At 35.7% G+C, this 15834-nt stretch overlaps 1 protein-coding gene across 2 annotated transcripts in view; it reads right to left on the bottom strand.

The window, feature by feature from the left end:
* Positions 1 to 15834, bottom strand: part of DENND1B (DENN domain containing 1B) — a 151471-nt gene that overhangs the window by 42563 nt on the left and 93074 nt on the right. For both annotated transcript variants that reach the window (XM_064719657.1, XM_064719656.1), the window contains 3 exons: positions 14075 to 14175; positions 8499 to 8544; positions 6886 to 6987 (listed from right to left, as the gene is read on the bottom strand). In XM_064719657.1, coding sequence (XP_064575727.1) covers positions 6886 to 6987; positions 8499 to 8544; positions 14075 to 14175 — 249 coding nt within the window. The remainder of the gene's footprint in view (positions 1 to 6885; positions 6988 to 8498; positions 8545 to 14074; positions 14176 to 15834) is intronic.

Consider the following 15834-nt stretch of genomic DNA (forward strand, 5'->3'; position numbering starts at 1 on the left):
ACATATAGCCTGTACTCTCCTAATTTCTATCATGAGGGACACCCGGAAAATAAGTCAATTTTACTTACATAGAATACACATTTCTACATCCCTTTGTATTGCAATGTTCCACAACAGGGCATTTTTAAGTCTCTAAATGAAGTAACATTCTGAGTTACTATTTAAAAGAAATATTATAAATACAAACTTATCACCAAAACAGCTTTCATTCTTTTGGAAATATATGCAAGAATGAGTATATTTTTGTTTCTTTATGCAAGCAGTCCTGACTGCTCTTGTAGATGATGATTGTAATTGAAGTGTCAACCTAATTAACAACTAAACTTTGAATAATGCTAATGAGAACTGAACATGGCATCAGAGAAAAGACCAGCTCTACAGGTGATAAACCTTCACAGTAGTGACATTTTCCAGTGTAAAGTCACAGTTACTGTGATCTGATCAAAGAGAGAGACCCCCATTGGGTCCAATTATAACTATAGTTTGGAAAAAAAAATTATTGAGTTATGATGTTCATAATCTATGCAGAAAGGCCTTTACAGTATAGGTCTTTTCCCCATAGCTGTGATCTTTTCAATTTATATCCAAGCTCCACAGATCTAGATAAAAGTTTTGAGCCTGATTCGTTTAGCCCATGGAAAGCACACACCAAGGCTCATTTACGTTCTTGCCTTACACCTCAAAAGGAAAAAAAAAAGTACAAGTCCAAGTACAAAAACCGGTTAAGAAGTTCAAGGTTGAAAAAATAAATGCATGTCTTGGTTTTGTGGTTTGACTTTTTCTTTTGTTCTGTATTGTACAATTATTTTAAAGTTGTAAAATATAAGATTTCATTGTGGCGAAAATAAATGCATACAAGGAAGACCGGCATATAGACAGTAGCACAATTTGACTAAAATAAAAGCAATAACTGTAATTCAACAAGAACTGTCACCGTTAAAATTTTGTCTCTGTCAAGACAGGCAAAGCATCTTCTCAACGTAAGGGAGGTAAAATGCAAAAAAACCTCTAGACTCTTTTAAATCTACATTCTTCTAAATTGTACCTTACAATTAGGGGAAATTATGGCAGATGATAGGACAGGTTAAGAGAAGAGGGAGGGTAAAGATAATGCAGAGCAGAGGGATTACATGACCAAATGAGGAACTTGAATGAAAAAGGTATTTTCTAATTTTCTCAGTTCAGGCATACCCTGAGCACCCTACTGTAAATTTGATTAACAGGATGCTTTAGGCAAAAAATGTGCTAAAAAGAACAGCAGAAAACAACCAATCTCCTGCTCTGCTGGTGTGTTATTAGCACAGCAATATTAAGACTCTCCAATGGGCTGAGAGGCACTCTAGACAGACACACATCTTTGTGTGCTGTCCTGGAGAGAGCTTGAGCCTCAGAAAGACAATGTCAGAGTTCAAAGAAAGCTCCTCCAACTCCTGCTTCTCTCAGGGGGCAATGCTTAAAGGCGAGAAGAGCTCCATCAGATTTATCTGCAGAAGAACCAGGAGCAGGGTGCTCTCAAGCAGAAGCCTGCAGAGATCATGGGAGGCACAGCTGTGTGTGAGCACAGCCCTGACGTGCCTGCTGTCCCCTGCAGGACTCTGGCTGGGGACCCCAAAGTGCCCCTGGGACCTGCCATGGCATCCTCCAAGCTGAGGCCAGTTAACACACAAGAACAGGACAGTGCTTAGTCAGGGCTCAGCCCAGCCACACTTGGGCAGGCTGATGGCAAATTCTCCCAGTTCCGCACGTGAATCAAAGCCAGAGTGACAATGCAGTTATTACAGCCAGGATAGCAGGCACAGGTAAGAGACAGGTAAGAGATCTCTTGGGAAGGACCTGGTACACAGCAGGACTGTGATTGCTTACATCCATGCACCTCAAACCAAGGAAATGTGAGACCCCTTTGGGTGACACCACTAACAGCACTTGAAATTATTTTAAAATTACACAATTCTGACACTAACCAAAAAAACAGCAAGCAGCATCTGTATCAAAATCTTTTCCTCATTTATATTTCATATTTTATATTTTAACCCATTTACCTAACTATGATTCAGAACGCTAATCCTTTTTTCTTTTGTATCTCTCTTGCAGAAATAGACTTTCATGAAGTTTAAAAATAAAGAACTGCAAGAAACAAACTGCAGGGGTTAGAATGCTGTTAAAATTTATTTCTGAAAGACACCAGTGATCCACTGCAGAAATTGTATTATTAATTTACAGTAGAAGCAAACTGTTTTTATCTTCTCCTAGCAACAGCTTCTCATAGGAAGGTGACTTCATTGGACAGCTAAACACTGCCAGTGAAGAGCAATCAGAACTTCAGGAAGGTCTAAATCAATACAATAGTTTTTCAAAGATACAGATTAGACTGATGTGTAATTAAGTGGATCTAAAATGCAGAAACACACTGTGTTGGTCATTGAAGCAAAAAGTGTAATTTATTTAAATTCTAGGTCTCCTAAAATCTAAATATCTGATAGACAGAAAACATGACTAATACCTCTTCAATATCCATGTGAATAGAAGAATTATATATAAATTTAAACACATATAGAAGAATTATGTTTGCATTTGTTTCTTATCTGAGAAACACAGAACCATACACTGGAGTTTTGAAGGACTATTAGATCTCTGAAAAAATATATCCAGTTATTTCTCTGGTATTAGCAACACTTATGTTTTAAACTACTTTTTGCTGTTCTCCATCAGATGATACCACTACAAAGATAAGCAGAAGGTCACTCAAAAACAAGAAAGTAAGAGAAGATCACAGAGAAAAGGAACAAAACAAAAACCTCAAAACAAACCAGAGTCTGATATTTAAATCACCATTTCTAGTAAAGGGCTTCTGTGTATTTGAATATTATCTATACACAGAGGATTAGGCATCTCAGGGAGATCTCCAGCATTAACTAAAAATTTCCTCATTTAGTCAAAAACAGCTACTTAAATACAAATGTTTTCAAAACTAGCTGTACTTTTCAATCTCATACGCTAGCTTCTAAAACTATATCAGGGTTCAACAGAATCTCAACTTTAAGTTCACAATAAATAGTCATTTCATAACACCACAAGCACTGCTGACTGCTGAGTTTCTAAATATATTTTTGTATACTTTCTTATGAAAAAAACCATCATAAATTATGCTACTTATATTTTGCAAAAAATGTTTTTAATTGCACTGTTATACATTGACTTTAATTTCTTTATAATACCATTAATCATCATATCTTACAAAATAATTTGTACTCCAAATAATCGCTGCATAAAGTAACCAATTTTTTGCATGAATTACAGCCTAATTCTCAAATGCTACTTTTAGAACAGTAATGTTCATGTGCCAAATTTATGGTGTTAAAATCCTCTAAATTTAGGAATCTCAAAACTAATCTCTGAAGTCCAGTTTACATTCTGTACTGCATCACAGTGTGTAGGTACCAGGCAGTACAAACACTGCACATCTTTTAACAGCTCTGTAGCTTTTGCAGTTGACAATATTTAACCAGCACAGAAGAAGCTAAAAGCCTGTAAAGTCTGTTGTCTTCTGAAGATCATATTTATAAAAGTTCTGCTCAGTCTATGATTTCAAGTCATTAAGACTTGGTTACTAGAGGTGATGCTGTCAATTCTGGAAGCTGCTTGGGAAAGTGTTCACATCTGAGCAAAGGAGAAGTCTTTATGTCAGAGTTAGGTGCAAGCAGGTATTGCAGGGTCAGAATTTATAAATTTCAGTCTATGGTCACGTGTGTTCTTCTAGTGCCTTATATTATTAAAGTAGTGATCTCAGTATTATTATACTAGGAAATTTACTCCCACAGAAGTAGCTCCTTTTCTTTTTTTTTTTTTTTTTATTAAAATTAATAGGCAAATTCACAGTGAAATGATGAAATTTAAAAACAAGCTTTCTTGTCAGAAGAGTGAAAAAAGAGGGGCTTTCCCCCTTCCAAGAAAACAAAGGATTCCTGAAAGTCTTGCCCTGATTTATTCTCCCAATTTTAAATACCTTAGGAGTAGCGGAACTGCTACTGGCATGGTAGTATTTCTAACAGTCAATAAATCTAAAATATTATGTGTGAATATTGGAATGAAGCCATTAAGAAGATTACAGCATGCAACGCAGCAGAGGGTCCCCATGAAAAAAGGACTGGTAATTCAGGACAACTGTGACCACTGACCTTTGAACAGTCAAGACCACTGGTCAGTCTGACAAATAGATTATATAATAATTCACTGCATGATAACTCATTAAGCTTAATATTTAATAGTGAATGATTTAAAAATGCCTTTAAATCTCAGTTAATTTATTATACAGTTTATTAGACAACGCCATAGAATAATGTTTCTTTCAATCTTAAATTTATCCTGAAAAAATTCACGATCAGAGCGTGTATACAAGGGTAAACCACTAAATACCTATGCTCTGAGGACATCATCAGGTTTATTGATCAAGAAAATAATTACTCTGTTCCCTCTGGACACAAGAAACAATTTTAAAAAACTTGGAAAATATTGCATTTCTTTTGTTAGGCTGTTAACCAACCTGGAATCAATTTTTGAAAGGGACAGTAAGACTACAACTTCTTTTATATTTTCAGTTCTCCATTCTGTTTTAATGCCTTTCAGAGGTACTCATTATATTTTTTCATCAGAAGTTTTACTACTTTTGTATGTACGCTTATGAGGTTTTTCTATCTAAGTTAAAATGTTTCACACATGTATCTCTGACGTTCCCTTTAATGTCTGAAGCCTGACTTACCATTTTGACTCTACACTCCTGTGTCTTACACTTTTCCCCAAGATGTCAGCAGCTGCACTGCCCCTCATGAATGCAAAAGAAGGACAAGCATTTTGTCATCTTATGAACCAAGCACAGCCCTGTGCCTTTTGTTTCCAGGTTTTCCAATTATAATTGTATATACATTCCATCAAAATGTTTAAAGTGCCTTATGGATTGAAGTGAAGTAAGAGATGGGACTATTCAAATTAAAAACTTCAGTATAAAATCCTCAAGTTCTGCAAGTATGTTTTGCATAGAACACTGGCTTTTTTTGCTTTATATTAGATATGGAAAAAATGTTATAAGTCTAGACTGTACACTTGGACAACCTAAATTAGATTTGCAGTAATAACATGCATGTATTCTGGGAGAAAATACACTTCTAGAAGCAGTCAGATCTGTATCCCTATTTCCTTTATGCTAGCCTGCTTATTTAGAGATCATTTTTATATGCACCTGTAAAACACATGACAAGTGTCTCTTATTGCACAAAGATCCATTTTGGCTGTTCAAAGGACTTCCAGCTGGAACTCCAGTATGTCATGGAATATGACGCCTAATTCTCAATTCCACATCCAGCTATTATTTAGCATGCAGGCCTTCATGACATTATAACATCAACCCTGTTCACTCAGTGGAAGTCTAGTTAAAGCTCCTGACACACCAGGAAATGGCTCTTTCTTTACTTGTTATACTCTCAAATGACAGAGTACAGTCAAAGTTACTGTATTTATGTTTGTGCTTGTATCCATGCATATGTAAATCACAAAACATCACAAAAAGATACCAATTTAATAATAAATACGCTAATGTAAACCACAGAACATCATAATAATTTTATAGTCTTTTACATCTCTGAACTACAGTTGATACAGAGTCCAAAGACTGACCAGATGATCTATAAAAATGTTTAGACTTATTTTTAGATCATTAAAATCAAAGGGCAGTGTCACAAATGCTATCATCAAGAGTTTGACTTCAATTGTACTAAACATATACAAATTATCAACCGTAACAAAAGACACAGTATGCCACAATAGGATCTTACTTTGATTATGACAGGGGTATTTTATGATTTACAATTTCAGAAAATGTAACTCTTTGATTTCATATTTTGATATAAAATTCTTTGTCTTGACAACTATTTGTGACAGCTTGTGCATCTTTAATTGAATAATGAAAACAGTGGTTTCACAATTACATTCTTTTAGAGCTCTACGGGGAAAAACAAGATAAGTGAATTTTGTGACTGTTTAAAATGATATACAGAGTATGTTCTCCTATAGGCAATAAAAAAAGGAAAAAAAAAGGCAAAAAAAGCGGGGGGGCACCCTCTGCAAGATCAAAGTCCAGAAAGAACTGGCACTTAATTTATCATCCTTTACAGACAAAAGACAGCTTTCGTCATTTCAAAAGGATCAGATGTCTTTTATGACAAACTGGGTTTGCAGTTTAATTTACAAATAGAATTCTAAGTAAGCAGTCTTTGCTCTGCCAAAGCAAATGACAAACAGTATAGGTTTTCATTCACGCAGCCCTCAGCAGGATAGAAGAGATTAAAATAAAACTGAAATAATTTAGAGAAAACAAATAAATGTTTCACAAAGTTGAAGAAGATCAAAGCCTGAATTTTCTGACCCCAACTGTACAAGCATTTCTTATTATATTGACCAGTGCCATCAGATCATTAATTAAAAGGAAAGCGCTGGCAGGTGGCAGGGAAGCAGAAGCCGATAATTGGCCCCCTTCTTCTTTTTGCCTTCAAAAACTCTCTGGTTCTTTTGCAAGACATGCCACTAGGCAGACAGAAATGCCTACTTTGTAATATAATGATTAAGATGAGATGAAGAGACTCTTGCGTTTAAAGCAGCTCTGCCTAATGAATGCAGCTAGCTTTATAATTATGATCCTCCTTTTACAATAAGGAATATGATGTTCCATTCAACGTCTCCTCAGCTGTCAAAAAGGTAAAAATCTCAAATGCGGGGGTCTGCACTAGGTGCTTTTCACCCCCTTACTCCTTTTACAGCAGTTAGCAAAACGAGGCAAAAATAATTATGAGTAATTCAAGCACCTATGTAAGAAAGAATGAAACGTCTAAGACTCACCACTTCACCAGGTAGGTTGTTCAGGTCATTAAAAGGGGTTTCTAGAGTGTTTGTGTCAACATTTAGCAAAACCACATCCTCCAGTGATCTATTTTTTACTCTCTGTTGGGAAGAAAAAAAAATACTGGAAAAACAATTTACTATGGCGTCCTCCTGAAGTACATTTTCCTTATACTGTGCTAGATTACAAATGATGATTTTATACAAAGGACAGTAATGGCAAATATAGTTGGAGCTTTAGATGTAGAATTTGGGAATTAGATACAGCATTCAAAGTAGCTTTTAAAAATACTTCCTATTTTTCAAACACTAAGGTTATATTAATAATCTCTAAGAGGAATTTATACAGCATGCAGTTGAATATATTGGATAAATATATATTGGAACTACACATATATTGTAACAACATTTCATTCATATTTGTGAAAATCAGATAGGATATTAATCATATAATCAGATGAAAACCAGAAAAAAAGTACAATTATTTGCAGATTTATGTAAGTACCAAGCATGTGATGCCTACTATTACCACAGAAGAATGGATAAAATGCTTTTTCATCAGTGTGCTTGGCTAGCAGCTAAGAATTAAATAATTTGTTCCTTTCAGGAAAAAGGGATAGAACTCTTTTCTATATGGCCCTACAATAATACATAATAATGCAGCGCAGGAAATAATTCCTGAAGGAACTGACATCTTTTTTTAAGGGCAGATCTTTCAGTTCCATTATTTCCTTATTGAATAAGAAAAAGCATCCTAATCAAGATATTACAACTGATGCATGCAGGTCATAATGATTTGGGAGCACAGAAGGCTGTGCCTGGAGTTGAGAAGTGTAGATGATATAGAAGGCCTTTTTTTGGAAAAACAAAAGTGCTGGTGGCTCAGAGCAGAACCCACCCCATCACCTTAGCAGATGTGGATTGATCCTTAGAAACTGCTTTAGCAGAAGTGCAAATCAAATAACGTTCCCGAATCAATTATCTACTCTGCATGATGATCAGATGGCACATGTAGGCTCCACAGCATAATCAAATGGTTATGGAAAAAGGCAAAACTATTTCTTACCCAGCTATAATGTACCAGTCAGCTGAGTTCTACTGTGTTGCTTTACGTTCAAATCTGTAAAAGCCACCTCTTGTTTTTTGGCAAAAAATACTAATTTCTAAATTAATAGTTAGAAATGTAATGGGATGTAGGTTAGATTCAAGTTTTCAGAGGGACAGGAACATAAATTATCTGGGAAATCACAGTAACACTGAAATCTGAGTGATAGTGACCCCAAAATAAATTTTACCTGTTCCTGAAAAATAAATTTTTCCTCATTATTGGGGAGATCTGTTGCTAAAGTGCTAAAAGGCAGGAAAATAGCTCCCACTGAGCTATTAATAAGACAGAGAAAAATCATGATGTAGAGCTACATGTCTTCATAAAATACTTCAAAATTAAGATTTCAACGAGTGATATTTTTTACTTAGTATAGCACATGAAGCTTAAATTTTGTAATTCTGCATGCTAAAATAGAGGGATTTTTTCTAAAACATTTCCATTACAATTTTTTTATGGCACACACACCTCATGCTTCCCAGTACACTGAAGAGGACAGTAAACTTACCTCTATCAAGCTTAAGTGGACGCCAATTAGGTAAGGCATCGGTGCACTGAAGGAAAGGAGTAGAAAACATCAAGTTTTAAATAGAACACTAATGGAGCATTTTAAATCTTGGTACATAAGACCCTAGTAGACATTCACTGTTTAAGACAGTATTAAATGAACACAGTTGCTACAGGAATGTTTACTAGACAAGGAAAATTTTGGTTTACTCTGCAGTAAAGATGACAACAAAATAAAGGATGCTGCTGCAAACTACGAGGCATGAGCAAGGAGGCACTACAGCTTTTCCTCCAGACCCAGCTCCAGTAACTGACCACACTGAGTTAACCCAGCCAATGTTCCCAAAGTGGGCTGGTTTTAAAACACCAGCTGGAGGACATGGTCCTGCTTACCATCACCAGAGTGCAACACAAACATCATTACCACCAGTTTTGGTTTTGAACCCTCCCCTGGCAAGCCTTTGGAAGCTGTATAATATCCTATTTAACTCAAGATCATCTCCTTCCAATTCTCCTTTCCAATTTTTATAAGACAAGGAACTATATTCTCCAAACAGAACAAATATCCACACAAAGCTGCTGCAGTAAGACCTCCTGCAGCATGCAAGCAAGAAACTGAATTAGGCTTATTTATCATGGTTTCCTACAATCTTCTGTTCTGGCAACATCTGACCAAGAATATACTCAGTGTCCAGCACTGAAGGAAAAAAACCTCAACAATCACCATGAGACTTTTGGGTACTGTGAGATTACTGACAATATTCACTCTCAGAGCAGTGAGCAATTGACAGGCTGGTTTAGGCAACTCATGGAAAATGAGTCACTAACAGACCACAGAGAAAAAAAAAACTAAATAAAAATAATCCCTGAAAAATAATGGAAGGCAAGATAACATATAAGGGTACACAGCTCACAGTAATTTCTCTCATGGCAATAATCTGATCACAGATCTGAGCCAGTGGCACTGACTGATTGGTGATTGACTTCCCAAGGATGGGGCAAGGTTTCACTGCATCAATTCAAGCAGTCTCATCCATTTGGTCCCACACTTCTGGGACCAGAAAAAGCAATTCTCACCTGCCTACAACTACAGCCCATTTTAGAAAAATCTGTACACTCTATGTATCAGCCAATTGCTCTCATTAACCATGTCCCATAGGAGAAGATCAATGCAAAAAAAAAAAAATCCAAACAAAAACCAACAAACAAAACCAAAAACTCAGACTGACTGAGGCCCAAACAAGATTCATGGTGTCTATGATATCAAAATATAGGTTTGCTGAAATTGCAAACTGTCATGGCTTAAGGTTTCTAGGCAATGGGGCTTCCAAAAAGGAAAAGAGGCCTCTGTTTTTCTACACATCTTTTTCTTAGCCCACTACTGACAAAATTTAGCACTTCCTGATGACTTCATCCAGGCTGATCCTTGTCTTTGTGAACTAAACACAAATTACATGGAGTTGTAAACGAGTGTCACTCCAGAGCAGACACCCATATATATTCAGAGAGGATTTAAACAGCTTTAAACCACTCTATAGATTAAAGAATGCTTTGTACTATGTAACATATTTAACCAAGCCACTAAAAATTATTAAGGCTGACATGTTACTGAGAATTCTGCTGCAGAATATGCAGCAAAACAGATCCTCAGGTTCCTCATACCAGGGTATCTCAGTGGTACAAATAATGTGAACAGGCAAAACTACAGTGAAAACAAGTGCTATGTCATGTATGGGTTTTATGCACACTTGTTTTCTCATACATCAACACTGTGCCAGTAGCTTCACCACGCCTGTGCTGACTTAAGGTAGCTGATGATTTGCTCCATTAATAAATCTGCCATTAAAAAGGGAAGCATGTAGCTCTTTTCTCTACAGAACAAAGCAACACTACACTATTTCAATTTTGAAGTTCACAGAATAAAGGTAAAAAGCACATCTTGAAAATGGATGAAATAAAAACCGCAGGCATTGAAAGTCAATTTAATCGTTTTCGGCAAAAGGTAATTTTATTACTGCTGGATTCTGAAGCCTTAACAGCAGAGGATTGGAATACACACATGAAATTGCTTACTATGATACTACTGGGAGCTGCTATAGAGTTTTCTCTTGCTTATGCATGTTACCACCAAAAATATCAATCAGTGGTATCACTGCCCAAAATAATTACTATGTTATGCAAAACATCCAAGTTAATTGGAAAATAATTGCCCCATTCTCACAAAAACAGACGTATGTATATCCTAATTCAGAAGAGACCAAATCTCATAAAGACCTATTGCAATTGTAACTTGAATTTTCTGATTGCATTACATTCTCAACAGAGCACCAGTATAACAGATGCTTTATCATCCACAGACAAAACTGGCATATATTCTAATATTGGTGATTCAGTTTGCCAAGATATTAGACAGAAATTTCATTAAATTAGCTTTCTTCTTCACAAAAAATAATTTTATTCAAATATAATTACTGTATCAATGTTCAAACTTAATTTTTGTAACAGTTTTCTTGAAAGCCAGCCACCCACTCCACTGAGTGCAAGAGTCTCCTATTACTTACTTAAATGTAGAAGAGAAATAAATTTTTTACAACATAATATAAAACTCAATTTTTTATGAACTGCACAGTGGATTATTTTCTGCACCTACAATGAATATAACTTTCTCAGCCTATATTGTGCTATCTTCTAGAAAAATAAATTTCTGACATCTCCTTTTTTGGATGGTCACTCCAGTTCTCACAGTGGAGCTCCCATAACGGCAGTCCAGGCCAAGCTAAGCTCATGGGGGTACCAAGCCCCTCCTGAAGCCATGAACAGAGACTGCTCTGCCCCAGAGCCTGGCACTCTCAGCCTGCCACTCCTCAGGGCAGTGCAGTCCACACTCACCCTCTGCTTTGGGCTACTCCAGCATCATCTGTTACATTAGCTCTAAATCCAGCCTGGTAATCAGGCAGCAGGATAGAAATTAATAGATTTTAATTAAAAAGGCAACTGAAAAAATGGAAATAATTTTAATAGAGCCTTGTTTTCCTCAAAGATACATTTTTCTTTATTCCTGCTTACAAAATGTACCAGTTAGGCACTTAATGTAATTTATCAAAGTCTAACCCCACAGAATTGCATATTTTATCATGACAATATTATGAAGCTTCTTAGTCCAACTAATAAAAAAAAGTGGACTTCTCTCAAAATATGCTATATGATTAATGTGCAAAAAAAAGGTTACAGAATGAGCTGTATCTTTAAATTAATAGATTTAAATGAATTTGATCTTTGTTTACAAAAAGCCTTACTTCCACAGAATGAACAAATTATTCAACTGATATTCCCCTACTTCATATATTTGAATGCCATTTCAGGACAACACTAAGAAAATGAGATTTCATGGGAGACATTCCAAGAAGTCCAAGTGAAACAGTGACAATGAAATTTCTAGGCACGTTGAGCTAAAATGGCACTTTTATGAAATGAAATTTGCTTATAAAAATGACATAAAAAAGAGAAGTATGCAAAATAACTTTTGCATTCTTTTATTAATTTTAAATTGGCATGATCCTGTTGGACTGCAAACTAGGTCAGGCCTACTACAAACTTTGACCTTAAGAATTCATCAAGGTTCTTTAACTTGCTATATTATATACCTATGAGGAGAACATTTATTTACTGTTAATACATCAGAACGTGAGGAAAGCTAAGTCATTGGTGTGTTTTTATTACACTTTTCCAACCTGTCTCACAAAAGAACCATTCAGATGAACAGAAAGAGAAATGTAAATGTACAAAAATCTGAGTAAAAAGGTCTGAATTACTGAAATAAATTCATCAGCTGTGCATTTCTTTTCATGAACTTTATGTTTCCTTTTGAACATCTCTAAAACAGGGGAACTTTTAATTCCACCCTACCATACTACTGTGAAAAAGAATACGGGATATAAACGAATTTTACAAGTTTAAGAAACTCCATGCTTCTTTTTAATGAGTAAAAAAATTTCTCAGGTCATACCACTGTGACCTAGAATCCCAACTATTATCATCATCACATGGAGATGTGTACAGCATCTCATATTGTTATTTCTGGAAACATTATGTGGGCTTAGAAGGGGAAATAAAAAAAAAAATCTTCTCATTTTCAGGATGCACTCTACAGGGTACAGCTTGCACAAAAGTGTTGATCTGCCTTCTGAGAACAGCATTTTTGGATGATCTGAAAAATCACAAAGGTTCTGGCCATAAGCTCAAGTAATACAAAAACTAAATACACCCAAGTTCTACCCCATCCTGGTCTATTTTATCAAAGGCAGGAGGAGAAACAATTAGAACAGAGTTTCTTCAAAAGAAAACTATCATTAAACATGAAAGGCTTAGCTGTACTTGTAACTAAAAGGAGGAGTTGGAGAAAAACATTTATTCTCTTTTTTAAAACAACAAATAATATATACATGAATTGTAAGAACTACCACAGAAAAAATATATACCATGGACAAATATTGTGAACTTCAGGAAAAACTACCAAAGGCACTTAAGGAAACACAGTGAGGATTTGTTTGAAAACAAAAGTTCATTAGACTAGATGGAGTTCAGTAGAACAGCAATGCATTCGTAGGTTTGAGGGGGAAAAACTCAAACCAAAATCAACAACATAAAGCCCAGCAAACATATAAGCATAATTTACTTCTATGAAGAAAACACAGACTTAGCTCTGCTTAGGTAACACCTGGCTGTGTCTCAGGTATTGTATATAATAATAATAATTCCTAATCTCTAGAACAGCTTGAAATGGTTCATTTTTCCATAACAGACCCAGAGGGTCTAGGTAAAGTGAAAATCTCCAGGGATGGATATTCCTGCTTAAAGGGAAAATGGAAACTCTCATTTGTTATCTCTGCCACTATTCTGAATAAAAGCAAGAAACTGTGAAACACAGGCATGTGGAAACATCATCCCCTAGAAGGATCAGAAGTGAATCAAAAAGTGATTCTTGTTCAACTTAAAAATATGCCAAAACCACAAAATCAGTCATGTGAACAGAAACTCATCAGGAAAAGCAGAATTCTTGTAATAAAAATTTTGGAGTCCCAAAAGGAGTTTTTAAGCTCTTTTGGGAAGGGGCTGGCTAGAATCCTAAGCCTGGCTGAGTTAAAATACAAATAGTAAATCACTGATGAATACTAACATCTGATTCTGGAAAAAATGATCAGGGTTTTTTTGAATGCTTCTAGAAGTATAATGTATTTCAACCTAAACTAAAAGCCAAATAAAAGAAAACTGTAACATGCTTGCATTTAAATTATTGAATGAATTCTCTTACCAACAAAACAGAACCAGTTCTTACAAACAGGATTCTAAATGCTGTACTAATAGGAATCAGCACTGTAATTCAAGATACCAATTCAAACATCAAAGCATGATGGAATATCCCTAGTCAAGTCATCATTTAAGCATTGGCCTAAGTGCTTTCATAAACTGGAACCTGTTTGCTTAGTCATAATAAAAAGTCAGTGTTTTCATCAGTTACTCAGAATTCTAAGACAGGTCAGAATCTCAGAAATGGGGATAACAGGTTAGCTGTCTTACCAGCAGTAGTCCAGAAGATGTGGAGGAAGCACTGGGATGTAAATATGTTGCCAATACATTGGATATAACAATGAAGCTGACGCATGAACACAAGCAGTTAACTAAAAATAAAAATATACACACAGAATTGGCAACAAAAAACCATTAATAAAAAGAAAATACAAAATCTTAAATTAACTTTAGACATGCAAAAATCTTAACCTCCCCAAACCACCTCTTATATAATTTTGTAAATTACACTGAATTGCAAAAACACATTGACAAAAAACTCTGATGTATGTATACAAGCACAACATGTGCAAGAAGGCAGGCTAACAAGTCAGCCCTCCCTGCTCAGCTATTCCCTTAGAAAAAGGGAAATAATCATGAATTGCTTGATGCAGTCATGGTCAAACATGAGCACTGCCATGAACACACAGGACTGAAGTGCACCCCTGTTCCACTTGGCTCCACTGAGTGGGAAAGACTCAGGAGAGTTTTCTAGTCCCCATTTCTGCTATTTTAACTGGAATTGATCTGAAGCTGCATGAAACCACAGAACTGCACAAAATTCAGAAGCAGGATTAACTCCTGTTTGGGTCACTACCTTGATTTCCAAATTATCTTATAAAAAAAAATCTGAAGTAAATATTCCTGTAACAAAAATGCATCTTAATTACAATTTTCCAAAATTCCCTTCCCAAAGCCGAAACTTCCAAGCCTGGCACAAGGATCATGGAAAATTAACTCCTTGACCAAGAAAGGAGGTGCTACAAACTGCTTACCACTCCAAATGGACATCTCTGGTTTTCTAAAACAAACAAAAAAAACACCACAACCACCACTTTACCCCCAAAACAAAGAAACAAAGAAGTATGGAATTCATTAGAAATGGGGCCAAGTTCATTCCACAAGTGAACAAAATAATCTTGCAATATGTAAAGAATTCCAATTTGACCTATCTTTGCTATAAGGGAGTCTCTCAAATTTTGTTATTTTAATATGCAGGCACAGACTTACAACAGAATGAGAAAAAATACAGACTGTTCACAACATGGCAGCCTATATCCATCCCATGTAGCACTACAAACCTCATAGAAAAAGGAGAAAAAACACTTTAAGAGCATGCCCCATATAGAAGTTACCAAGCTAATGGAAAAGAAGAGGCTGTCCTAATGTTTTATATCACAACAAAATTACTACCCGAGTTTAACTTGTTAATAACACTGTTTATTAGACGTGAACTTTCACAGTAACAAAACAAAGAGCAAAATATAAAATGTAAATCCTGCCCATACAGCAAGTGCTAAAACATTATGGATTTTACAGTGAAAAAAACCAACCCTTTTTGTGGAACAGATCAGCAGTTAAAGTGTTCACATCCTGGTTGTCTTGGACATTTAGATTTGTAAATAAAAAATTACATTACAATTTTGTACACATATTTTTACACCAAAAATTTAAAAAAGCAGTTATAAGACCATTGCAGCAGAAATCACAGACAATTACAGTTTGTGCAGCCTAGTTTGCTCAGCCCTCAGATTAATATAACACGATTAAATATGGAAAAGAAGAGGGTCTGAAAGCTCCTGAGGGATATCATTAGGGCAAATTGCCAAAGAATGAAACATGAGCCAGTCAGGAGAGTCTGGAAGCTGCAGGGGTACCAAGGGACTTGAATGTTCGACAGTTGGAGCTTCAGTAATGTGTGAACTGCAGGTTAAGGTATCAGGAGACTCTGCTCACTGACACACGGAATGTCACTATTGACCAGCGAGCTG

Source organism: Zonotrichia leucophrys, chromosome 8 (genome assembly GCF_028769735.1).
Source record: "Zonotrichia leucophrys gambelii isolate GWCS_2022_RI chromosome 8, RI_Zleu_2.0, whole genome shotgun sequence".
Lineage (NCBI taxonomy): Eukaryota > Metazoa > Chordata > Aves > Passeriformes > Passerellidae > Zonotrichia > Zonotrichia leucophrys.